Raw genomic sequence first — 25,560 nt, forward strand, 5'->3', positions numbered from 1 at the left:
ACCAGAACGTCGGTCTGCCGCTGGGTGGAAGTGTCACCTGCCACTCTATACCAGAACGTCGGTCTGCCGCTGGGTGGAAGTGTGTCACCTGCCACTCTATACCAGAACGTCGGTCTGCCGCTGGGTAGAAGTGTGTCACCTGCCACTCTATACCAGAACGTTGGTCTGCTGCTGGGTGGAAGTGTGTCACCTGCCACTCTATACCAGAACGTCGGTCTGCCGCTGGGTGGAAGTGTGTCACCTGCCACTCTATACCAGAACGTCAGTCTGCCGCTGGGTGGAAGTGTGTCACCTGCCACTCTATACCAGAACGTCGGTCTGCCGCTGGGTGAAAGTGTGTCACCTGCCACTCTATACCAGAACGTCAGTCTGCCGCTGGGTGGAAGTGTCACCTGCCACTCTATACCAGAACGTCAGTCTGCCGCTGGGTGGAAGTGTGTCACCTGCCACTCTATACCAGAACGTCAGTCTGCCGCTGGGTGGAAGTGTGTCACCTGCCACTCTATACCAGAACGTCGGTCTGCCGCTGGGTGAAAGTGTGTCACCTGCCACTCTATACCAGAACGTCAGTCTGCCGCTGGGTGGAAGTGTCACCTGCCACTCTATACCAGAACGTCAGTCTGCCGCTGGGTGGAAGTGTCACCTGCCACTCTATACCAGAACGTTGGTCTGCTGCTGGGTGGAAGTGTCACCTGCCACTCTATACCAGAACGTCAGTCTGCCGCTGGGTAGAAGTGTGTCACCTGCCACTCTATACCAGAACGTCGGTCTGCCGCTGGGTAGAAGTGTGTCACCTGCCACTCTATACCAGAACGTCAGTCTGCCGCTGGGTGGAAGTGTCACCTGTCACTCTATACCAGAACGTCAGTCTGCCGCTGGGTGGAAGTGTCACCTGCCACTCTATACCAGAACGTCAGTCTGCCACTGGGTGGAAGTGTCACCTGCCACTCTATACCAGAATGTTGGTCTGCTGCTGGGTGGAAGTGTCACCTGCCACTCTATACCAGAACGTCGGTCTGCCGCTGGGTGGAAGTGTGTCACCTGCCACTCTATACCAGAACGTCGGTCTGCCGCTGGGTGGAAGTGTGTCACCTGCCTCTCTATACCAGAACGTCGGTCTGCCGCTGGGTGGAAGTGTGTCACCTGCCACTCTATACCAGAACGTCGGTCTGCCGCTGGGTGGAAGTGTGTCACCTGTCACTCTATACCAGAACGTCAGTCTGCCGCTGGGTGGAAGTGTGTCACCTGCCACTCTATACCAGAACGTCAGTCTGCCGCTGGGTGGAAGTGTGTCACCTGCCACTCTATACCAGAACGTCGGTCTGCCGCTGGGTGAAAGTGTGTCACCTGCCACTCTATACCAGAACGTCAGTCTGCCGCTGGGTGGAAGTGTCACCTGCCACTCTATACCAGAACGTCAGTCTGCCGCTGGGTGGAAGTGTCACCTGCCACTCTATACCAGAACGTTGGTCTGCTGCTGGGTGGAAGTGTCACCTGCCACTCTATACCAGAACGTCAGTCTGCCGCTGGGTAGAAGTGTGTCACCTGCCACTCTATACCAGAACGTCAGTCTGCCGCTGGATGGAAGTGGTACCATAGAAATAGAATTCTAGTAGAGTAGAATATTGAATTCTAGTTCTAGTAGGGTACTCACAGGCCCTGTGCATCCTCCACCTCTCGGAGCTGGTCTTTGACCGTCCGGTAGTTGGTCTGGACGAGACGCAGGCGCTCGTGGCGTTTCTCATGGGCCCTCCGCAGCTCCTCGTTCTCGTCCGTCTGCCGGCCAGAGACATACAGGAGGTTACGTTACACAATGTGGCCACTTCCCACATGCAGTGCACAGGGAAATCAAATGATGTCACTGAAATGTGAAACCGGTCGGGGGTTGGGAGTGGTGACAAATCTATCTGAAAAGTTAAAATGACTTAAATCTTACATTGAGAGCGGTGTATTTCCAAAAGATCGAAAATTGACCTAGAAACAGCGTAAATAATTTAATTACTGACAGTGTCAGTCTAGTACAGAACTGTACACCAGTGGAGGCTGGCGGGAGGAGCTATAGGAGGATGGGATCATTGTAATGGCTGGTATGGAATAAATGGAACCATATCAAACACATGGAAACAACGTTTGACTCTGGCCCCTTCATTCCTTTCCAGCCATTACAATGAGTCCTCCTATAGCTCGTCCCACCAGCCTCCACTGCTGTACACCCCCTAGGTCAGATATAACTCCTGTTACTGTAACATGTAGCTACAACAAGGATGTGCTCCATTATTGAGGAAGCATCCCCTCTCTCTGACATTGCAGTTCCTCTCCTTTTCTCTGACAAGTGTTCCTCCAGCCTCCGAGGTTCGTTACAGGTACAGCATTAATATGGTCAAGTCAACCGGGAGAGAGAGCACTTTGAACCCTCTTCACACTACCCTCCCCCCTTCTTCACCCCCTCTCCCCTCAGCGGGGTACTGGTCATTGACTGGGGTCACCACCCAATTGGGGCGGCAATGACTGAGTATTTTTTTGAAAGAAAAGATTACAACGTGGGACTTTCAGGGAGAGAAGGAGGAGAACATCTAGATGTTCCTGACAGGAACGCCTCTATTATTCTGACCTTAACAGAGTGGAGGAAGAAAACACTTTAAAACAGGCAGGCTAGAGCTAGGGAGGGAGGAGAGGAGGAAAGACGAGAGAGACAGAAAGAGAGGAAGAATAAGAGAGAGAGAGAAAGGGAGCAGAGCAGGTTTCTGCTTGAGTGGCCAGGCAGGGCTGGGGAGACTTCTTGTCGAGCGCCTTTTGAAGGAAAGAGCTTGTTTACTGCTGATATGACACGGCTGCCCTGCAGAGAGGGAAATGTGAGCTCTGAACCCTGTTATTATTAACAAGGACAAAGAGAACAGAGAGGAGCGGGAGCGGCAGCACACACATGGACGCATGCACACACACACACACACTCAGAGACAGACACACACACACACACACTTTCTCTCACACTCCACCGATGTGACAAGTATGGATTTTTGTGTACTGGTGAGAGATATTCACAGAGGACATCCGTTACACGGGCCGCCTTTACAACACAAAGCCCCCCAAACAAACGCAGCCTGGGTTTCTGCCTCTAATGAAAGGAGAGAGAACCAGACACACAGAGAGAGAGTCCTGACTGATTGATTGCAGAGGGGCTCTGGTCGGAGTGGCAGGGCATTAGCCACATCATTGCTTCCCAGGCCCCTTAGAGCTCCCACTGGGCCCCGGCCCCAACCCTGGTCATCACAGATCACACTTCAACCCCACCACCAGCAATCAATACTCCACAACACAACACACAGCCTGCTCTGGGTACTCTGGCCCCAGACCCTAATCATCCAGCATGTATGTTCTCAAGCTGAAAAATAATTTGGTGTCTTCTCAGACCTCAGAGAGAGACAGTGCTGTTGTTTACTTGTCTTGGAAGTGGCAAGTTTGTACAAAAAAATGTAATAAATAAAAAGGGTTTGTTAGGATCCCCTACTGTTCAGTCCAGTTCAGCATTTAACTGATAAAATCACACTGGGTACACAGTATAAATTGTGTGCCCAATATAATGGGGTCAGTGGATGTCTAATCTTAGACTGCACACACGTTTGTTTTACTATCTTTGTGGGGACCAAACAATTGATTCCCATTTAAAATCCTATTTTCCCTAAACCTAAACCTAAACCCAAACCCCTATTCCTAACCCTAACTGTAACCGAATCCCTAAACCTAACCCCTAAGCCTAAACCCTAAGTCTAAACCCTAAAACAGCCTTTTTCCTTGTGGGGACCGGCGAAATGGCCCTACTTGTGCAAATGTTCCTTGTTTTACTATCCTTGTGAGGACTTCTGGTCCCCACAAGGACAGTAAAACCAAAAACACACAACTCTGTTAAACGCCTCTCAGTCCGCACTACAGACATGTAAATGGAACCATTAAATAACACAGCCATGCGTATCATGAGCCATTAGCATCAGGCTGAGTGTCTGTCTAGTATGTGATGTAATAGGGACACTTTAGACCTGACACCAAAATAACTGCTAATATCCCTGGCTGAGTAAAGAGACATGACCTCCATATATCTCTAGTGGACGGGGGGGAAGAGAGAGAGACAGAGAGAGAGAGAGACAGAGACAGAGACAGAGAGAGAGAGAGAGAGAGAGAGAGAGAGAGCAAGAGAGAGAGACAGAGACAGAGAGACAGAGAGGATTTTCCAGAGAAGTTCCAGATCTCAGGGAATTAGACCAAAGTTCTCAATAGGTACAAAATATATAGAATACTGCACACACTACAATTACTTAAGTTTAAAAATAAGCTCAACTGGACACCTTCATGATGCAGTGAATGAACTAAGAGAGAAAGCACACAAGGCATTCTAGGCCATTAAAAAACAAATTCAAATTGAATTGAATGGCTAAAACTAATTGAATGTATCATTGAACCAATTGCACTTCATGCCAAAAGAAGATTTCATCAAATGGGACAAACACCCCATTGAAACCCTGCATGCAGAGTTCTGTAAGATTCTCCTACATGTCCAGAGGAAAACCACAAACAATGCATGCAGGGCAGAATTAGGCAAATATCCACTGATAATAAAAAGATGAGGGACCATGTCTGACAGACCAACCAACCTGCACATGTCCTCTACTGTATGCTTATTGTTATTGTTCAATGTATGGTTATTTTGACCCTTGGTTATTGTTGTTACTGTTGTCCCGTTGATCATTTTGATTCTTATTATTTTAATATTGTAAATATCCAAAGTAAGCTTTGGCAATATGTACATTGTTACGTCATGCCAATAAAGCAAATTGAATTGAATTGAAATTGAAAAATTGAGAGAGAGAGAGAGCGAGAGGAAAGAAAAGAGAGACAAGGAAGAAGAGAAAGAACAAACAAAAACAGAGACGAAGAGAGAAATAAGAGGGGAGAAATAATAATAGCACAAGAGAGAAATAAAAAGGAGAGAGGAAAGAGAGAGAGACCGCAGAACAGAGGAGAGTGTGAAGGTTAAAAGAGCGATGGAGCTGATTGGTTTATGGGGAGAGTCCAAGTCCTGCCGCATCCTCTCCTCTCCTGCTGCTTCATTGCCCACACAGACGCTCAGCGGTCGTGTGTATCAGTGTGTGTGTGTGTGTGTGTGTGTGTGTGTGTGTGTATCAGTGAGTGTGTGGCACACCGTTAGGAAAGGTCAGAGAGGAAGCAGTCGGTAACAGCGGTGCAATTGAGCCCCTTAGAGACCATCAGCCTTCCCCGACGCTGGACCACAGGGAGAGACAGAGAGAGTCTCTGCTATCCCCTCCACTCACCTCTTATCAGGAGCAATTCACCCTGCTGGCCTCTCCAACACACAGCAATCATATTGCAGAGATACTGTACCCACCGGCTGGTCTTAAAATACTATAAAGCGATACTCTGTTGTTACAAAACCAAAGACGGTCATCATTTTTAAGAGTAGAGACTGAGAATGTCACAGGTTGAGACAAGTCTGACACACAATACCCAGACACTGATGTGTGGTTGAAACCTGGAGGCAGTCAGTCAGAACATACATGTGGGAGTCAGTCACTCTGCTGCAGCAGCCAGCCAGCCAGTGACATCCTCATCTCTTTTTCAGAGGCATTACTACCTCTCTGAGTGGTGATTACAGACAGTCATAATTGAGCCATCAGGAGAAGGCACTGATGAGAGGGGGGAACCAGGGGGCTGGCTGGGCCTCTGAGGGGAGACGGGAGATGGGAGGCAAGGGACCCGCGCAGGCAGATGCGTGACAGCACTCCCTCGTCCTATCGGTGTGTTAGCTCTCAGTAGTAGTGTGTCGTGGCTGGCGGCAGAGCAGTGACATTCACACATGACGGCCTGTCTCTCTCTGAATGGGGCTGATGATGACAACGAGGTCATATCAATACACACAGGAAACAGAACACAGGTACCTCTCACCTGGACCCACACTACTCAATGTGCTGGAAAGCATTAGGAGGGAGAGAGAGGAGAGACGAGGGAGTAGAGAGAGAGGAAATGGGGAGAGAACGGGGGAAAAGAATAGAGGATAGAAAACAGAATTAAGACTAAAGAGACAGGAAGAAGGGAATTCAAAAGAGAGAGAAAATGCCACAAAGAGAGAGAAACAGACAGAGAGACAGACAGAGAGAGAGAGAGAGACAGAGACAGAGACAGAGAGACAGACAGAGAGAGACAGACAGAGAGACAGACAGAGAGAGACAGACAGAGACAGAGACAGAGAGACAGACAGAGAGAGAGAGAGAGAGAGAGACAGAGACAGAGACAGAGAGAGAGAGAGAGAGAGACAGAGACAGAGACAGAGACAGAGAGAAACAGACAGAGAGACAGACAGACAGAGAGACAGACAGAGAAACAGACAGAGAGACAGACAGAGAAAGACAGACAGAGACAGAGACAGAGACAGAGAGAGACAGAGCTGCATTTCCTATTACACTGTGACAAATACTCATACCTAAGAGAATATTTCTTTCCCAAAATAATTCAATACAAAGAATTTGAAACTATAAAAGATGAAGAAAAAATCTAATATTTATTGGGTGAAAAGCCAAAATGTGCAGTTTTGGCAGCCAAATATGTGTCCTCCTGCCACAACCTGAGGGACAGCCAGTGAAAAGTGCAATGTCATGTCGATAATATTTCCCATCTTGTTTCGTTTTGTCTTTCATACCATGTCATGTGTCTTCTCAGTCATGTTGACACTGGTCTACTACCGTTGCTTTAATGTTCTGTTGTTCTGATTAATATTGTTGTTGTAGTTGTTGTTAATGGTAATCCCATGTACACTACTACTATTATTGCTGTTGGTCCCACCATTTATTTATATATAAATATATATATATACATATATATTTGATTTTGATTTTTCGATATGTATACTTTGACAATGTAAGTAATAATGAACTTGCCATGTCAATAAAGTCAATTGAATTGAATTGAATTGAATTGAGAGAGAGAGAGAGAGAGCAAGAGACAGAGAGAGAGAGAGAGCAAGAGACAGAGAGAGAGAGAGAGCAAGAGACAGAGACAGAGAGCAAGAGACAAAGAGCAAGAGACAAGAGAGAGAGAGAGAGAGAGAGAGAGAGAGAGAGAGCAAGATAGAGACAGACCTAGAGACTGAGAGAGAGAGACAAAGAGAGACAAAGAGAGAGACAATAAGAGAGACAAAGCGAGAGACAGAGAGAGAGACAGAGAGAGACAAAGAAAGACAGAGAGAGACAGAGAGAGACAGAGAGAGAGTGTGTAGTGTAGAGGTCAGTGAGGTTTGTACCTTCAGTCTGAGCAGCTCCTCCAGGTCATGAATCCTCTTTTCCACTCCTCTTCCTAACTCCACGCTGCTCGCCGGGGACAAGGACCTGGACCGCTGCACCGGTGCACTCTGGGGGATGTAGTCATTCAATCAGAGAGCGAGAGAGAGGCAGGGGAGTTCGGCTACGTGCTTCAGCAGGCTTTAGCATCACATTACAGAGACAACTAGTGCTCAATTAACAGCTGCACAACGGCTGTGTGAATACCAATAACACATTATATATGTTCATTTCACTTTTCCCTTACGTGAAGACATACAGATACACACACACAAGTAAGTAAGAACATACCCGCCAAACACACACACACACATCTCCCTCCTCACACACACACACCATCGCTCCCCTCATACACACACACATCTCCCTCCTCACACACACACACCATCGCTCCCCTCATACACACACACCATCTCTCCCCTCATACACACGTACCATCTCTCCCCTCATACACACGTACCATCTCTCCCCTCATACACACACACCATCTCCCCCCTCACACACACATACCATCTCTCCCCTCATACACACATACCATCTCTCCCCTCACACACACATACCATCTCTCCCCTCATACACACATACCATCTCCCCCCTCACACACACATACCATCTCTCCCCTCACACACATACCATCTCTCCCCTCACACACACACGTACCATCTCTCCCCTCATACACACATACCATCTCTCCCCTCACACACACATACCATCTCCCTCCTCACACACACACACCATCGCTCCCCTCATACACACACACCATCTCTCCCCTCACACACACATACCATCTCTCCCCTCACACACACGTACCATCTCTCCCCTCACACACATACCATCTCTCCCCTCACACACACACCATCTCTCCCCTCATACACACATACCATCTCTCCCCTCACACACACACACACAATCTCTCCCCTCACAAACACTCACCATCTCTCCCCTCACACACACATACCATCACTCCCCTCATACACACACACCATCTCTCCCCTCACACACACATACCATCTCTCCCCTCATACACACGTACCATCTCCTATCCTCACACACACATACCATCTCTCCCCTCACACACACATACCATCTCTCCCCTCACACACACATACCATATCTCCCCTCACACACATACCATCTCCCCCCTCACACACACATACCATCTCTCCCCTCATACACACATACCATCTCTCCCCTCACACACATACCATCTCTCCGCTCATAAACACATACCATCTCTCCCCTCACACACACATACCATCTCTCCCCTCACACACACATACCATCTCTCCCCTCACACACATACCATCTCCCCCCTCACACACACGTACCATCTCTCCCCTCATACACACGTACCATCTCTCCCCTCACACACACATACCATCTCTCCCCTCACACACACATACCATCTCTCCCCTCACACACACATACCATCTCTCCCCTCATACACACATACCATCTCTCCCCTCATAAACACATACCATCTCTCCCCTCATAAACACATACCATCTCTCCCCTCACACACACATACCATCTCTCCCCTCACACACATACCATCTCTCCCCTCACATACACGTACCATCTCTCCCCTCACACACACATACCATCTCTCCCCTCACACACACACGTACCATCTCTCCGCTCATACACACGTACCATCTCTCCCCTCACACACACATACCATCTCTCCCCTCACACACACATACCATCTCTCCCCTCACACACACATACCATCTCTCCCCTCATACACACATACCATCTCCCCCCTCACACACGCATACCATCTCTCCCCTCATACACACACACCATCTCTCCGCTCATACACACATACCATCTCTCCCCTCACACACACACGTACCATCTCTCCGCTCATACACACGTACCATCTCTCCCCTCACACACACATACCATCTCTCCCCTCACACACACATACCATCTCTCCCCTCATACACACATACCATCTCCCCCCTCACACACGCATACCATCTCTCCCCTCATACACACACACCATCTCTCCGCTCATACACACATACCATCTCTCCCCTCACACACACACACCATCTCTCCGCTCATACACACATACCATCTCTCCCCTCACACACACACACACCATCTCTCCCCTCATAAACACACACCATCTCTCCCCTCACACACACACGTACCATCTCTCCCCTCATACACACGTACCATCTCTCCGCTCATACACACGTACCATCTCTCCGCTCACACACACGTACCATCTCTCCCCTCATACACACGTACCATCTCTCCCCTCACACACACGTACCATCTCTCCCCTCATACACACGTACCATCTCTCCCCTCATACACACGTACCATCTCTCCCCTCACACACACGTACCATCTCTCCCCTCATACACACGTACCATCTCTCCCCTCACACACACGTACCATCTCTCCCCTCACACACACATACCATCTCTCCCCTCATACACACGTACCATCTCTCCCCTCATACACACATACCATCTCTCCCCTCATACACACGTACCATCTCTCCCCTCACACACACATACCATCTCTCCCCTCACACACACATACCATCTCTCCCCTCATACACACATACCATCTCTCCCCTCACACACACATACCATCTCTCCCCTCATACACACATACCATCTCTCCCCTCATACACACGTACCATCTCTCCGCTCATAAACACATACCATCTCTCCCCTCATACACACATACCATCTCTCCGCTCATACACACATACCATCTCTCCCCTCACACACATACCATCTCTCCCCTCACACACACATACCATCTCTCCCCTCACACACACATACCATCTCTCCCCTCATACACACATACCATCTCTCCCCTCATACACACATACCATCTCTCCCCTCATAAACACATACCATCTCTCCCCTCACACACACATACCATCTCCCCCCTCACACACACACACCATCTCTCCCCTCATACAGACGTACCATCTCTCCCCTCACACACACGTACCATCTCTCCCCTCACACACACATACCATCTCTCCCCTCATACACACGTACCATCTCTCCCCTCACACACACATACCATCTCTCCCCTCACACACACGTACCATCTCTCCCCTCACACACACATACCATCTCTCCCCTCACACACACATACCATCTCCCCCTCACACACACATACCATCTCTCCCCTCACACACACATACCATCTCTCCCCTCATACACACATACCATCTCTCCCCTCACACACACATACCATCTCTCCCCTCACACACACATACCATCTCCCCCCTCACACACACATACCATCTCTCCCCTCACACACACATACCATCTCCCCCCTCACACACACATACCATCTCTCCCCTCACACACACATACCATCTCTCCCCTCACACACACATACCATCTCTCCCCTCACACACAGAAGACAAAAACCCATCAGGGTACCAGAGGAATAAGGAAGCATCCCTCCACACACTGCACCATACGGAGCTCCAAAGGTTTCTCCCGCCACTGGCTAATGAGTATGTTCATTTACATGTACACTGTTTCTTTGACTGTAATGACGTCCCATTAGGGGACACTAAAGGGCTATAGATTCCAGGCTGCGCCGGGCTTCATTACCAAAAGGTGGGCAGTGGGGCCCCTTTAATTGCTCTATGAGGACCCCGAGGTTACACTTGATAGGACAACTGGCTGGTAGAAACTGCTGGGGGGAGAAAAAAGAAAGCTGCTCTCTCGCTCCTCCTTGAGAACAAGAAGCACTCTCCGGTCCTGCTGTGTGTGTGTGTGTGTGTGTGTGTGTGTGTGTGTGTGTGTGTGTGTGTGTGTGTGTGTGTGTGTGTGTCTTTTCTTTAAAAATAAATAAAGAAGCTATGGGAACAATATGCTGTTGGAATATGGAAACAGAAAGATGAGGATAGGAGCCCCTGTGGTGGGAATGTTGAGCGGAACAGATGGCGGCTAAAATATGCAATGTGACTAAATGCGCCGATGCTTCTTTAGTCTGGAGATTAGGCGGTAGCAAGAGTTTATAGGGAGGACGGAGGGATGGCAAGTCGGCTGACCCAAAAAGGACAAAGTGACATTGAAGGGCAACCAGAGGCCTTGTGCCAACTAGATCTATTAAAGCTTTACAACGGTTCTCATTTGAACCTCACTGAGTTTACCAAACATTAGAAACACCTTCCTAATATTGAGTTGCACCCCCTTTGCTCTCAAAACAGTCTCAATTTGTCAGGGCATGGACTCTACAAGGTGTTGCAAAGCGTTCCACAGGGATTCTGGCCCATGTTGACTCCAGTGCTTCCCACAGTTGTGTCAAGTTGGCTGGATGTCCTACTACCATACCCCGTTCAAAGGTACTTAAATATTTTGTCTTGCCCATTCACCCTCTGAATGGCACGCATACAGAATCCATGTCTCATTTGTCTCAAGGCTTAAAAATCCTTCTTTAACCGGTCTCCTCCCCTTAATTTACACTGATTGAAGTGGATTTAACAAGTGAGGGACAACTAAGGGATCATAGCTTTCACCTGGATTCACCTGGTCAGTCTATGTCATGGAAAGAGCAGGTGTTCTTAATGTTTTGTACACTCAGTGTGTACTGCTGTGACAAATACTTTCCTCCTGGGTGTCAACGATCTTCAAATATTTTTTTAATTTTTTTAAATGTACACTCCAAAAACAAACTTATACTAACAACAACTTACAGACACCTGTAAATGAGTAGATGAAGCATGTCTGGTTGGAGGGGTGTATGCTGGGCGAAGAACATTCAGAAATCTCTTCCAATACACATGGCCTGTGAGCATCAGAGGTGAACCAGTTACATACACAGCTCGAGCAAGACATTCATCAGCATTTCTCTGACTACGTTCCTCCATTGAATCAAAAACACTTCTGATTCCAGGAGGACCATGAGCTGTTGCTATCGAGTAAGGTGTCTGATTCATAATTTTCACCTCGAATAGAAGTAGAGGGACTTTTGTCAGAGGTTGCTTGTTGTGAGCACTGAGGGAACTTTATGCACTTGGCCAGAGGATTCTGCATCTTTGTTGCATTCTTCACATATAATTTGGCACAGTATTTGCAAATGTACACAGCTTTTCCTTCTACAATAGCTGAAGTGAAATGTCTCCACACATAAGATAGTCCCCGTGGCATTTTCCTGTAAAGATTAGAAAAAAATTGTAAAAAAATACAAATACAATTCCCTGTACAGATAAATAGTTAAGCAGTTAGATTAAACAACTCCTTTGTAAGATAAATGTTTTAAAATGAAACATGTATGGAAACAGGTGAATTAACACTCCTCAGTTAGCAGGCTCAAGCAAGCTAAAACCCACATGGTAGCAAAAACTAACTAGCAGAAATTGTTAACAAGTTAGAACTGATTTAGACACACTTTGCTGTGAACAACTATTTACTAATTTACAAAAAAGTAATGTATGTCATATAAATATATTCACCCCACCCAATATTGTAATCAAAACTCACCAGAAAGCATGTAGTCCTTGGCTCAGACAGTGTAGTAGTGTGGGCTCAATAGCATCTCATTAGTGTGCAAGATCTTGAGAATCAGCTGCACATGTGATGGAAGAATGCACTGTGCATGCAGAGGGTTGCAATTCCATTGAATTGGGGATAGTTTAACCATAATATGCCACAGGACCTAGAATTGCCTTGTGTATCCCACAAAAAAGGTTCACTGTTATAAGCTAACTTTTTTGATGAATTTAAGCAAAATTCCCGGACTTAACTTCCCATGGAAAATTTCCCGGAAAGCTTCCAACCCTTTGCAACCCTCGTGCTCACACACACCCCCATCCCTAGAGCCTGCGTGCTCACACCCACATCCCTAGAGCCTGCGTGCTCACACCCCCATCCCTAGAGCCTGCGTGCTCACACCCCCATCCCTAGAGCCTGCGTGCTCACACCCCCATCCCTAGAGCCTGCGTGCTCACACCCCCATCCCTAGAGCCTGCGTGCTCACACCCCCAACCATAGAGCCTACGTGCTCACACCCCCATCCCTAGAGCCTACGTGCTCACACCCCCATCCCTAGAGCCTACGTGCTCACACCCCCATCCCTAGAGCCTGCGTGCTCACACCCACATCCCTAGAGCCTGCGTACTCACACCCCCATCCCTAGAGCCTACGTGCTCACACCCCCATCCCTAGAGCCTGCGTGCTCACACCCCCATCCCTAGAGCCTGCGTGCTCACACCCCCATCCCTAGAGCCTGCGTGCTCACACCCCCATCCCTAGAGCCTGCGTGCTCACACCCCCATCCCTAGAGCCTGTGTTTAGACTCTGTGTTTAGACTCTGTGTTTAGACTGTGTTTAGACTCTGTGTTTAGACTCTGTGTTTAGACTGTGTATAGACTCTGTGTTTAGACTGTGTATAGACGCTGTGTTTAGACTCTGTGTTTAGACTCTGTGTTTAGACTCTGTGTTTAGACTCTGTGTTTAGACTGTGTATAGACGCTGTGTTTAGACTGTGCCGCAGGCTACTGTTGACCGGAGTGACCCTGGTGCCACAGTGCTCTCCACCAGCAGTCCTGACTGTGGACACACAAGGCAGGTGTCAGCCCTTCTGCCATCTCTATCCAGCTCTGTCTTAATTACCTCTATGGTTAGTCATTAGTAGATGGATCTGCATATTACTGACGTTTTGGCTTGGCTGGCATCGCTCTGTGTGTGTGTGGGGGGAAGTATAGAGTGTGTGTGTAGGGGGGTATAGAGTGTGTGTAGGGGGGTATAGAGTGTGTGTTGGGGGGGTATAGTGTGTGTGTAGGAGGGGGGGTAGAGTGTGTGTTGGGGGGGTATAGTGTGTGTGTGTAGGGGGGGTATAAGTGTGTGTAGGGGGGTATAGAGTGTGTGTGTAGGAAGGGGGGGGGGTTGAATGTGTGTAGGGGGGTATAGAGTGTGTGTAGGGGGGTAGAGTGTGTGTGTTGGGGGGTATAGTGTGTGTGTAGGGGGGTATAGTGTGTGTGTGTGTGTGTGTGTGTGTGTGTGTGTGTGTGTGTGTGTGTGTGTGTGTGTGTGTGTGTGTGTGTGTGTGTAGGGGGGTATAGAGTGTGTGTAGGGGGGTATAGAGTGTGTGTAGGGGGGTATAGAGTGTGTGTGTAGGGGGGTATAGAGTGTGTGTGTAGGGGGGTATAGAGTGTGTGTAGGGGGGTATAGAGTGTGTGTGTGTAGGGGGGTATAGAGTGTGTGTAGGGGGGTATAGTGTGTGTGTGTAGGGGGGTATAGAGTGTGTGTAGGGGGGTATAGAGTGTGTGTGTAGGGGGGTATAGAGTGTGTGTAGGGGGGTAGAGTGTGTGTGGGGGGGTATAGTGTGTGTAGGGGGGTATAGTGTGTGTGTGTGTGGGGGGGGGGGGGGTATAGAGTGTGTGTAGGGGGGTATAGAGTGTGTGTGTAGGGGGGTATAGTGTGTGTAGGGGGGTATAGAGTGTGTGTAGGGGGGTATAGAGTGTGTGTGTAGGGGGGTATAGAGTGTGTGTAGGGGGGTATAGAGTGTGTGTGTGGGGGGGTATAGAGTGTGTGTAGGGGGGTATAGAGTGTGTGTGTAGGGGGGTATAGAGTGTGTGTGTAGGGGGGTATAGAGTGTGTGTAGGGGGGTATAGTGTGTGTGTGTAGGGGGGTATAGAGTGTGTGTAAGGGGGTATAGAGTGTGTGTGTAGGGGGGTATAGTGTGTGTGTGTAGGGGGGGTATAAGTGTGTGTAGGGGGGTATAGAGTGTGTGTGTAGGGGGGTATAGAGTGTGTGTAGGGGGGTATAGAGTGTGTGTGTAGGGGGGTATAGAGTGTGTGTGTAGGGGGGTATAGAGTGTGTGTAGGGGGGTATAGAGTGTGTGTGTAGGGGGGTATAGAGTGTGTGTAGGGGGGGTATAGTGTGTGTGTGTGTAGTGGGTATAGTGTGTGTGTGTAGTGGGTATAGTGTGTGTGTGTAGTGGGTATAGTGTGTGTGTGTAGGGGGGTATAGAGTGTGTGTGTAGGGGGGTATAGAGTGTGTGTGTAGGGGGGTATAGAGTGTGTGTAGGGGAGTATAGAGTGTGTGTAGGGGGGTATAGTGTGTGTGTAGGGGGGGTATAGTGTGTGTGTGTAGGGGGGTATAGAGTGTGTGTAGGGGGGTAGAGTGTGTGTAGGGGGGTATAGAGTGTGTGTAGGGGGGTATAGTGTGTGTGGGGGGGTATAGTGTGTGTGTAGGGGGGTATAGTGTGTGTGTGTAGGGGGGTATAGAGTGTGTGTAGGGGGGTAGAGTGTGTTTAGGGGGGTAGAGTGTGTTTAGGGGGGTATAGATTGTGTGTAGGGGGGTATAGTGTGTGTAGGGGGGTATAGTGTGTGTGTAGGGGGGGTATAGTGTGTGTGGGGGGGTATAGTGTGTGTGTGTGTAGGGGGGTATAGAGTGTGTGTAGGGGGGTAGAGTGTGTGTGTAGGGGGGTATAGAGTGTGTTTAGGGGGGTATAGATTGTGTGTAGGGGGGTATAGTGTGTGTGAGTGGGTATAGTGTGTGTGTGTGTAGTGGGTATAGTGTGTGTGTGTGTGTGTAGTGGGTATAGTGTGTGTGTAGTGGGTATAGTGTGTGTGTAGTGGGTATAGTGTGTGTGTAGTGGGTATAGTGTGTGTGGGGGGGGTATATAGTGTGTAGGGGGGTATAGAGTATGTGTAGGGGGGTATAGAGTGTGTGTAGGGGGGTATAGAGTATGTAGGGGGGTATATAGTGTGTAGAGGGGTATAGTGTGTGTGTAGGGGGGTATAGAGTGTGTGTAGGGGGGTATAGAGTGTGTGTGTGTGTAGTGGGGTATAGTGTATGTGTAGGGGGGTATAGAGTGTGTGTAGGGGGGTATAGAGTGTGTGTGTGTGTGTAGTGGGGTATAGTGTATGTGTAGGGGGGTATATAGTGTGTGTGTAGGGGGGTATAGAGTGGGTGTAGGGGAGTATAGTGTGTGTGTAGGGGGGTATAGTGTATGTGTAGGGGGGTATAGAGTGGGTGTAGGGGGGTATAGTGTATGTGTAGGGGGGTATAGAGTGGGTGTAGGGGGGTATAGTGTGTGTGTGGGGGGGTATAGAGTGTGTAGGGGGGTATATAGTGTGTAGGGGGGTATAGTGTATGTGTAGGGGGGTATAGAGTGTGTAGGGGGGTATATAGTGTGTAGGGGGGTATACTGTATGTGTAGGGGGGTATAGAGTGGGTGTAGGGGGGTATAGTGTGTGTGTAGGGGGGTATAGTGTGTGTAGGGGGGTATAGTGTGTGTGGGGGGGTATAGAGTGTGTGTAGGGGGGTATAGAGTGTGTAGGGGGGTATAGTGTGTGTGTAGGGGGGTATAGAGTGGGTGTAGGGGGGTATAGTGTGTGTGTAGGGGGGTATAGTGTATGTGTAGGGGGGTATAGAGTGTGTAGGGGGGTATAGTGTGTGTGTAGGGGGGTATAGAGTGGGTGTAGGGGGGTATAGTGTGTGTGTAGGGGGGTATAGTGTATGTGTAGGGGGGTATAGAGTGGGTGTAGGGGGGTATAGTGTATGTGTAGGGGAGTATAGAGTGGGTGTAGGGGGGTATAGTGTGTGTGGGGGGGGGGGGGGGTATAGAGTGTGTAGGGGGGTATATAGTGTGTAGGGGGGTATAGTGTATGTGTAGGGGGGTATAGAGTGTGTAGGGGGGTATATAGTGTGTAGGGGGGTATACTGTATGTGTAGGGGGGTATAGAGTGGGTGTAGGGGGGTATAGTGTGTGTGTAGGGGGGTATAGAGTGTGTAGGGGGGTATATAGTGTGTAGGGGGGTATAGTGTGTGTGTAGGGGGGTATAGAGTGGGTGTAAGGGGGTATAGTGTATGTAGGGGCGTATAATGTATGTGTAGGGGGGTATAGAGTGGGTGTAGGGGGGTATAGTGTGTGTGTAGGGGGGTATAGTGTGTGTGTAGGGGGGTATAGAGTGTGTAGGGGGGTATATAGTGTGTAGGGGGGTATAGTGTGTGTGTAGGGGGGTATAGAGTGTGTAGGGGGGTATAGTGTGTGTGTAGGGGGGTATAGAGTGTGTAGGGGGGTATAGAGTGTGTGTAGGGGGGTATAGAGTGTGTGTAGGGGGGTATAGAGTGTGTAGGGGGGTATAGAGTGTGTGTAGGGGGGTATAGTGTGTGTGTAGGGGGGTATAGTGTGTGTGTAGGGGGGTATAGAGTGTGTAGGGGGGTATAGAGTGTGTAGGGGGGTATAGAGTGTGTAGGGGGGTATATAGTGTGTAGGGGGGTATAGTGTGTGTGTAGGGGGGTATAGAGTGTGTAGGGGGGTATAGAGTGTGTGTAGGGGGGTATAGTGTGTGTAGGGGGGTATAGAGTGTGTGTAGGGGGGTATAGAGTGTGTAAGGGGTTATAGAGTGTGTGTAGGGGGTTATAGAGTGTGCGTAGGGGGGTATAGAGTGTGTGTAGGGGGGTATAGAGTGTGTAGGGGGGTATAGTGTGTGTGTAGGGGGGTATAGAGTATGTAGGGGGGTATAGAGTGTGTAGGGGGGTATAGAGTGTGTGTAGGGGGGTATAGAGTGTGTGTGTGTGTAGTGGGGTATAGTGTAGGTGTAGGGGGGTATAGAGTGTGTGTAGGGGGGTATAGAGTGTGTAGGGGGGTATAGTGTGTGTGTAGAGGGGTATAGAGTATGTAGGGGGGTATAGAGTGTGTAGGGGGGTATAGAGTGTGTGTAGGGGGGTATAGAGTGTGTGTGTGTGTAGTGGGGTATAGTGTAGGTGTAGGGGGGTATAGAGTGTGTGTAGGGGGGTATAGAGTGTGTGTGTAGGGGGGTATAGAGTGTGTGTAGGGGGGGTATAGAGTGTGCGTAGGGGGGGTATAGAGTGTGTGTGTAGGGGGGTATAGAGTGTGTAGGGGGGTATAGTGTGTGTAGGGGGGTATAGTGTGTGTGTAGGGGGGTATAGAGTGTGTGTGTAGGGGGGGTATAGAGTGTGTGTAGGGGGGGTATAGAGTGTGTGTGTAGGGGGGTATAGAGTATGTAGGGGGGTATATAGTGTGTAGGGGGGTATAGAGTGTGTGTGTAGGGGGGTATAGAGTGTGTGTAGGGGGGGTATAGAGTGTGTGTGTAGGGGGGTATAGAGTGTGTGTAGGGGGGGTATAGAGTGTGTGTGTAGGGGGGTATAGAGTATGTAGGGGGGTATATAGTGTGTAGGGGGGTATAGTGTGTGTGTAGGGGGGTATAGAGTGTGTGTAGGGGGGTATAGAGTGTGTAGGGGGGGATAGAGTGTGTGTGTAGGGGGGTATAGAGTATGTAGGGGGGTATATAGTGTGTAGGGGGGTATAGTGTGTGTGTAGGGGGGTATAGAGTGTGTGTAGGGGGGTATAGAGTATGTAGGGGGGTATAGAGTGTGTAGGGGGGTATAGAGTGTGTGTAGGGGGGTATAGAGAGTGTGTGTGTGTGTGTAGTGGGGTATAGTGTAGGTGTAGGGGGGTATAGTGTGTGTAGGGGGGTATAGTGTGTGTGTGTGTAGGGGGGTATAGTGTGTGTGTAGGGGGGTATAGAGTGTGTGTAGGGGGGTATAGAGTGTGTGTAGGGGGGGTATAGAGTGTGTGTAGGGGGGGGATAGAGTGTGTGTGTAGGGGGGTATAGAGTATGTAGGGGGGTATATAGTGTGTGGGGGGTATAGTGTGTGTGTAGGGGGGTATAGAGTGTGTGTGTAGGGGGGGTATAGAGTGTGTGTAGGGGGGGTATAGAGTGTGTGTGTAGGGGGGTATAGAGTATGTAGGGGGGTATATAGTGTGTAGGGGGGTAGAGTGTGTGTGTGTAGGGGGGTATAGAGTGTGTGTAGGGGGGGTATAGAGTGTGTGTGTAGGGGGGTATAGAGTGTGTGTAGGGGGGGTATAGAGTGTGTGTGTAGGGGGGTATAGAGTATGTAGGGGGGTATATAGTGTGTAGGGGGGTATATTGTGTGTGTAGGGGGGTATAGAGTGTGTGTAGGGGGGTATAGAGTGTGTAGGGGGGGGTATAGAGTGTGTGTGTAGGGGGGTATAGAGTATGTAGGGGGGTATATAGTGTGTAGGGGGGTATAGTGTGTGTGTAGGGGGGTATAGAGTGTGTGTAGGGGGGTATAGAGTATGTAGGGGGGTATAGAGTGTGTAGGGGGGTATAGAGTGTGTGTAGGGGGGTATAGAGTCTGTGTGTGTGTAGTGGGGTATAGTGTAGGTGTAGGGGGGTATAGAGTGTGTGTAGGGGGGTATAAAGTGTGTGTGTGTGTAGTGGGGTATAGTGTATGTGTAGGGGGGTATAGAGTGTGTGTAGGGGGGTATAGAGTGTGTGTAGGGGGGTATAGAGTGTGTGTAGTGGGGTATAGAGTGTGTAGGGGGGTATAGTGTGTGTGTAGGGGGGTATAGAGTGTGTGTAGGGGGGGTATAGAGTGTGTGTGTGTGTGTAGTGGGGTATAGAGTATGTGTAGGGGGGTATAGAGTGTGTGTAGGGGGGTATAGAGTGTGTGTGTGTGTAGTGGGGTATAGTGTATGTGTAGGGGGGTATATAGTGTGTGTAGGGGGTATAGAGTGTGTGTAGGGGGGTATAGAGTGTGTAGGGGGGTATAGAGTGTGTGTAGGGGGGTATAGAGTGTGTGTAGGGGGGTATAGAGTGTGTGTAGGGGGGTATAGAGTGTGTGTAGGGGGGTATAGAGTGTGTGTAGGGGGGTATAGAGTGTGTGGGTATAAAGGCAGAAACGTATTAGACCAGGCTGACAGGATATAAGAGATGAGAAGAATGTGGCACTGCCCTCACTAACACTGTAGAGAAGAGATACTATGTGTGGAATGATCATATCTGATCAAGCACTAATCATAAGGTTTGAATTATCTTTCAGGTGTTATCAAACCATATACCCTTCATCAAAACCCAAATAAAGCTGGAGACAGAAATTCCACCTGGACTGAAATGTAAGTATCATAATATTCATGTTTGTGGGGTCAGCTGGAGAACATCCATTTGCATCACGTGTAAAAGTCACAAAACACAGAGTGAATAGACAGTGAAGGACTGGACAGAGGGACACACAGAGTGAATAGACAGTGAAGGACTGGACAGAGGGACACACAGAGTGAATAGACAGTGAAGGACTGGACAGAGGGACACACAGAGTGAATAGACAGTGAAGGACTGGACAGAGGGACACACAGAGTGAATAGACAGTGAAGGACTGGACAGAGGGACACACAGAGTGAATAGACAGTGAAGGACTGGACAGAGGGACACACAGAGTGAATAGACAGTGAAGGACTGGACAGAGGGACACACAGAGTGAATAGACAGTGAAGGACTGGACAGAGGGACACACAGTGTGAATAGACAGTGAAGGACTGGACAGAGGGACACACAGAGTGAATAGACAGTGAAGGACTGGACAGAGGGACACACAGAGTGAATAGACAGTGAAGGACTGGACAGAGGGACACACAGAGTGAATAGACAGTGAAGGACTGGACAGAGGGACACACAGAGTGAATAGACAGTGAAGGACTGGACAGAGGGACACACAGAGTGAATAGACAGTGAAGGACTGGACAGAGGGACACACAGAGTGAATAGACAGTGAAGGACTGGACAGAGGGACACACAGAGTGAATAGACAGTGAAGGACTGGACAGAGGGACACACAGTGATCGATGAAAGATTGTGGGAGCAGATGCTCCTCTCATCCAGTCCGTCTGCCGTCTGTCCTGCAACAGGTCCAGAGGACAGACGTGTGTGTACTACTAAACGACTTCTTATGGAGGATCATGTCGTTGTCTCTTTAATGCTGGGCCAGGCCACAACTCGTGCCCGAGCCATCGACACACACACACACACACACACACACACACACACACACACACACACACACACACACACACACACACACACACACACACACACACACACACACACACACACACACACACACACACACACACACACACACACACAAACAGCCTGAGGACTAAACAAAAAAGGCGAAGGCGTAAGGAAGATGAAGATGCGCCCTCATCTCGCCTCGACAGCTGGCTAGGGGCCACGACCTGCCCTGTGCCATGCACCCCGTAATGGCTTCACAAACAGAGAGAGAGAGAGAGAGAGAGTAGAGAAAGAGAGAGAAAGTAGAGAGAAAGAGAAAGAGATGCGTTACCAGACGGAGAGTGCGAGAAAAAAAAGTATGTTATTTCCTGAACGGTTGATGACCCCAGCTCCACGTTGGAGAGGCACTCCATAGACCCCCCTCCTCACCCCTCCCTCCACTCTCTCCAACTCCCTGTGAGTGGAGAGAGAGACTGGTGGGGTCACACTGTCATCAATGGAGTTCTTTATGATGGCAGCACCGTGTCATGTGTGTAGCAGCGCCAGCCAGGGCTCTCAAAGCACGACTTGTTCAGGACCCGGGTGATGTGAATGGGATATATTGTAAGCCACACACAAACACGCGCCCCCACACACACCCACAGCTATATGGGCCATTCAAAGACCCACTCGGTGCTTTTCAGGATGCAAAAAAAAGCAACAGGTACTAAAAGGTTTTAAAAGGGACATTAAGAGACATTAAGAGACATTAAGAGACATTAAGAGGAGCAGGGAAGAACCAGGAGAGTGTTGTACATAAACTAACACACAAGACATGCTAAAGTACAGCCCCTATAATGGTTTGACTGATATGGACTGGAGGCTGGAGTGAAAGTGACAACAACAAAAAACAGTGTGATGTGGGCAGAGCGGCTGAAGGTTGTGTGTGAACGCTGGCCAGCGCGTGAGTGTGTGTGTGTGTGTGGTGTGTGCGTGCGTGTGCTGTGTGTGTGTGTCAGTGTCAGTATTTCCTCCAGCGTCAGATCAGATAAGGTTCTAGGGCCAGGCCCCTGTCCAGGTGGAGCGGAGAAGAGAGGGCCTGTCTAATGGAATTTCTGTGTCATCTCTGTAGCTGGGTGTTAACATCACACACCCAGGTGCATAACGGGAGACTCCTCTGGCAGACAGGAGCCTCGGGATAGAGACAGACTGGTACTGCTGGGACCGTTATGGTGCTGTATGACCCTCTCTCTAAAGAGATGTCAATGATGTTTTGGCCTGTATTCATGTTAAAAAGCCTAAGTGTAAGCAAAAGTGACAATTATTTTTTGCTGGCTACAAAGTCCTTAACAATGTGTGTCTGTATGGCAGATTTGGAGTGTTATCTAAAAACATATTAGTCAAAATAGTGAGTGGTTGGAACATGAAACGATCGGAAGCCTAATGTGGTAAATCAGCCAGTGCCTGAGCCCCAGGCATGCATGAAACCCGCAGCACACGCCGGCCCGGGCCCAGCCAGCCACGGCAGGAGAGGTGGGGTGGAGGGAGGTGGGGGGGCAGGACTACGGCTGCCAGAGAATGGATCAAATTAATCACATGATTCCCATGAATCGCTGTAGCTTGCCCTTGTCTCCCCAGTAGCCGTCTCCTACCGGACTGGGGTGAGTCTCTGAGGTGACTGGGGTGGGGTAGTGTGTGTGTGTGTGTGTGTGTGTGTGTGTGTGTGTGTGTGTGTGTGTGTGTGTGTGTGTGTGTGTGTGTGTGTGTGTGTGTGTGTGTGTGTGTGTGTGTGTGTGTGTGTGTATAGTAGCTGACCCACCTGCCGTCTCCCAGTGTGTTGGCCTCTGGAGGGGCTGAGGGCCAGCGATGTGTCTGGGGACCCCGAGGGCTCCTGTGGGACAGGTCTACAGGTTGAGGCTGGGGCTGGGGCCTCCTCTCCACTGGGTTCCTGATCTGGAGAGTCATACAGAGTCTGCTCCTGTAAAAGGCCAAGCACATCCACATGATCCACCGCACTAGACCCAGATATTCAGATAAGGTGACAAGAAAAACAGTAATTTACAATAGCATTACTGTATTACTGTATCCGCTACGGGTCCGCGGTCAAACGACCACCCCTCATCACTGTCAAACGCTCCCTAAAACACTTCTGCGAGGAGGCCTTTCTAATCAACCTGGCCCGGGTATCCTGGAAGGATATTGACCTCATCCCGTCAGTTGAGGATGCCTGGTCATTCTTTAAAAGTAACTTCCTCACCATCTTAGATAAGCATGCCCCGTTCAAAAAATGCAGAACTAAGAACAGATATAGCTCTTGGTTCACTCCAGACCTGACTGCCCTCGACCAGCACAAAAACATCCTGTGGCGGACTGCAATAGCATTGAATAGTCCCCGCGATATGCAACTGTTCAGGGAAGTCAGGAACCAATACACGCAGTCAGTCAGGAAAGCAAAGGCTAGCTTTTTCAAGCAGAAATTTGCATCCTGTAGCTCTAACTCCAAAAAGTTCTGGGACACTGTAAAGTCCATGGAGAACAAAAGCACCTCCTCCCAGCTGCCCACTGCACTGAGGCTAGGTAACACGGTCACCACCGATAAATCCATGATAATCGAAAAATTCAACAAGCATTTCTCAACGGCTGGCCATGCCTTCCACCTGGCTACTCCAACCTCGGGCCAACAGCTCCGCCCCCCCCGCAGCTACTCGCCCAAGTGTCCCCAGCTTCTCCTTTACCCAAATCCAGATAGCAGATGTTCTGAAAGAGCTGCAAAACCTGGACCCATACAAATCAGCTGGGCTTGACAATCTAGACCCTCTATTTCTGAAACTATCCGCCGCCATTGTCGCAACCCATATTACCAGCCAGTTCAACCTCTCTTTCATATCGTCTGAGATCCCCAAGAATTGGAAAGCTGCCGCGGTCATCCCCCTCTTCAAAGGGGGAGACACCCTGGACCAAAACTGTTACAGACCTATATCCATCCTGCCCTGCCTATCTAAGGTCTTCGAAAGCCAAGTTAATAAACAGATCACTGACCATCTCGAATCCCACCGTACCTTCTCCGCTGTGCAATCCGGTTTCCGAGACGGTCACGGGTGCACCTCAGCCACGCTCAAGGTACTAAACGATATCATAACCGCCATCGATAAAAGACAGTACTGTGCAGCCGTCTTCATCGACCTGGCCAAGGCTTTCGACTCTGTCAATCACCATATTCTTATCGGCAGACTCAGTAGCCTCGGTTTTTCTGATGACTGCCTTGCCTGGTTCACCAACTACTTTGCAGACAGAGTTCAGTGTGTCAAATCGGAGGGCATGTTGTCCGGTCCTCTGGCAGTCTCTATGGGGGTACCACAGGGTTCAATTCTTGGGCCGACTCTTTTCTCTGTATATATCAATGATGTTGCTCTTGCTGCGGGCGATTCCCTGATCCACCTCTACGCAGACGACACCATTCTGTATACTTCTGGCCCTTCCTTGGACACTGTGCTATCTAACCTCCAAACGAGCTTCAATGCCATACAACACTCCTTCCGTTGCCTCCAACTGCTCTTAAACGCTAGTAAAACCAAATGCATGCTTTTCAACCGTTCGCTGCCTGCACCCGCCCGCCTGACTAGCATCACCACCCTGGACGGTTCCGACCTAGAATATGTGGACATCTATAAATACCTAGGTGTCTGGCTAGACTGTAAACTCTCCTTCCAGACTCATATTAAACATCTCCAATCCAAAATCAAATCAAGAATCGGCTTTCTATTTCGCAACAAAGCCTCCTTCACTCACGCGGCCAAACTTACCCTAGTAAAACTGACTATCCTACCGATCCTCAACTTTGGCGATGTCATCTACAAAATAGCTTCCAATACTCTACTCAGCAAACTAGATGCAGTTTATCATAGTGCCATCCGTTTTGTTACTAAAACACCTTATACCACCCACCACTGCGACCTGTATGCTCTAGTCGGCTGTCCCTCGCTACATATTCGTCGCCAGACCCACTGGCTCCAGGTCATCTATAAGTCCATGCTAGGTAAAGCTCCGCCTTATCTCAGCTCACTGGTCACGATAACAACACCCACCCGTAGCACGCGTTCCAGCAGGTATATCTCACTGATCATCCCAAAAGCCAACACCTCATTTGGCCGCCTTTCCTTCCAGTTCTCTGCTGCCTGTGACTGGAACGAATTGCAAAAATCGCTGAAGTTGGAAACTTTTATTTCCCTCACCAACTTTAAACATCTGCTATCTGAGCAGCTAACCGGCTTTTCAACTGTTCGCTGCCTGCACCCGCCCGCCTGACTAGCATCACCACCCTGGACGGTTCCGACCTAGAATATGTGGACATCTATAAATACCTAGGTGTCTGGCTAGACTGTAAACTCTCCTTCCAGACTCATATTAAACATCTCCAATCCAAAATCAAATCAAGAATCGGCTTTCTATTTCGCA

At 49.3% G+C, this 25,560-nt stretch overlaps 1 protein-coding gene across 1 annotated transcript in view; it reads right to left on the bottom strand.

The window, feature by feature from the left end:
* The window catches only part of cntln (centlein, centrosomal protein), a 143,468-nt gene that overhangs the window by 87,355 nt on the left and 30,553 nt on the right, over nt 1-25,560 (bottom strand). Inside the window, exons 10-12 of the mRNA XM_038999095.1 lie at nt 22,925-23,083; nt 7,307-7,414; nt 1,655-1,776 (exon numbers count right to left, since the gene is read on the bottom strand). Coding sequence (XP_038855023.1) covers nt 1,655-1,776; nt 7,307-7,414; nt 22,925-23,083 — 389 coding nt within the window. The remainder of the gene's footprint in view (nt 1-1,654; nt 1,777-7,306; nt 7,415-22,924; nt 23,084-25,560) is intronic.

This window comes from Salvelinus namaycush, chromosome 8 (genome assembly GCF_016432855.1).
Source record: "Salvelinus namaycush isolate Seneca chromosome 8, SaNama_1.0, whole genome shotgun sequence".
NCBI classification, from domain to species: Eukaryota; Metazoa; Chordata; class Actinopteri; order Salmoniformes; family Salmonidae; genus Salvelinus; species Salvelinus namaycush.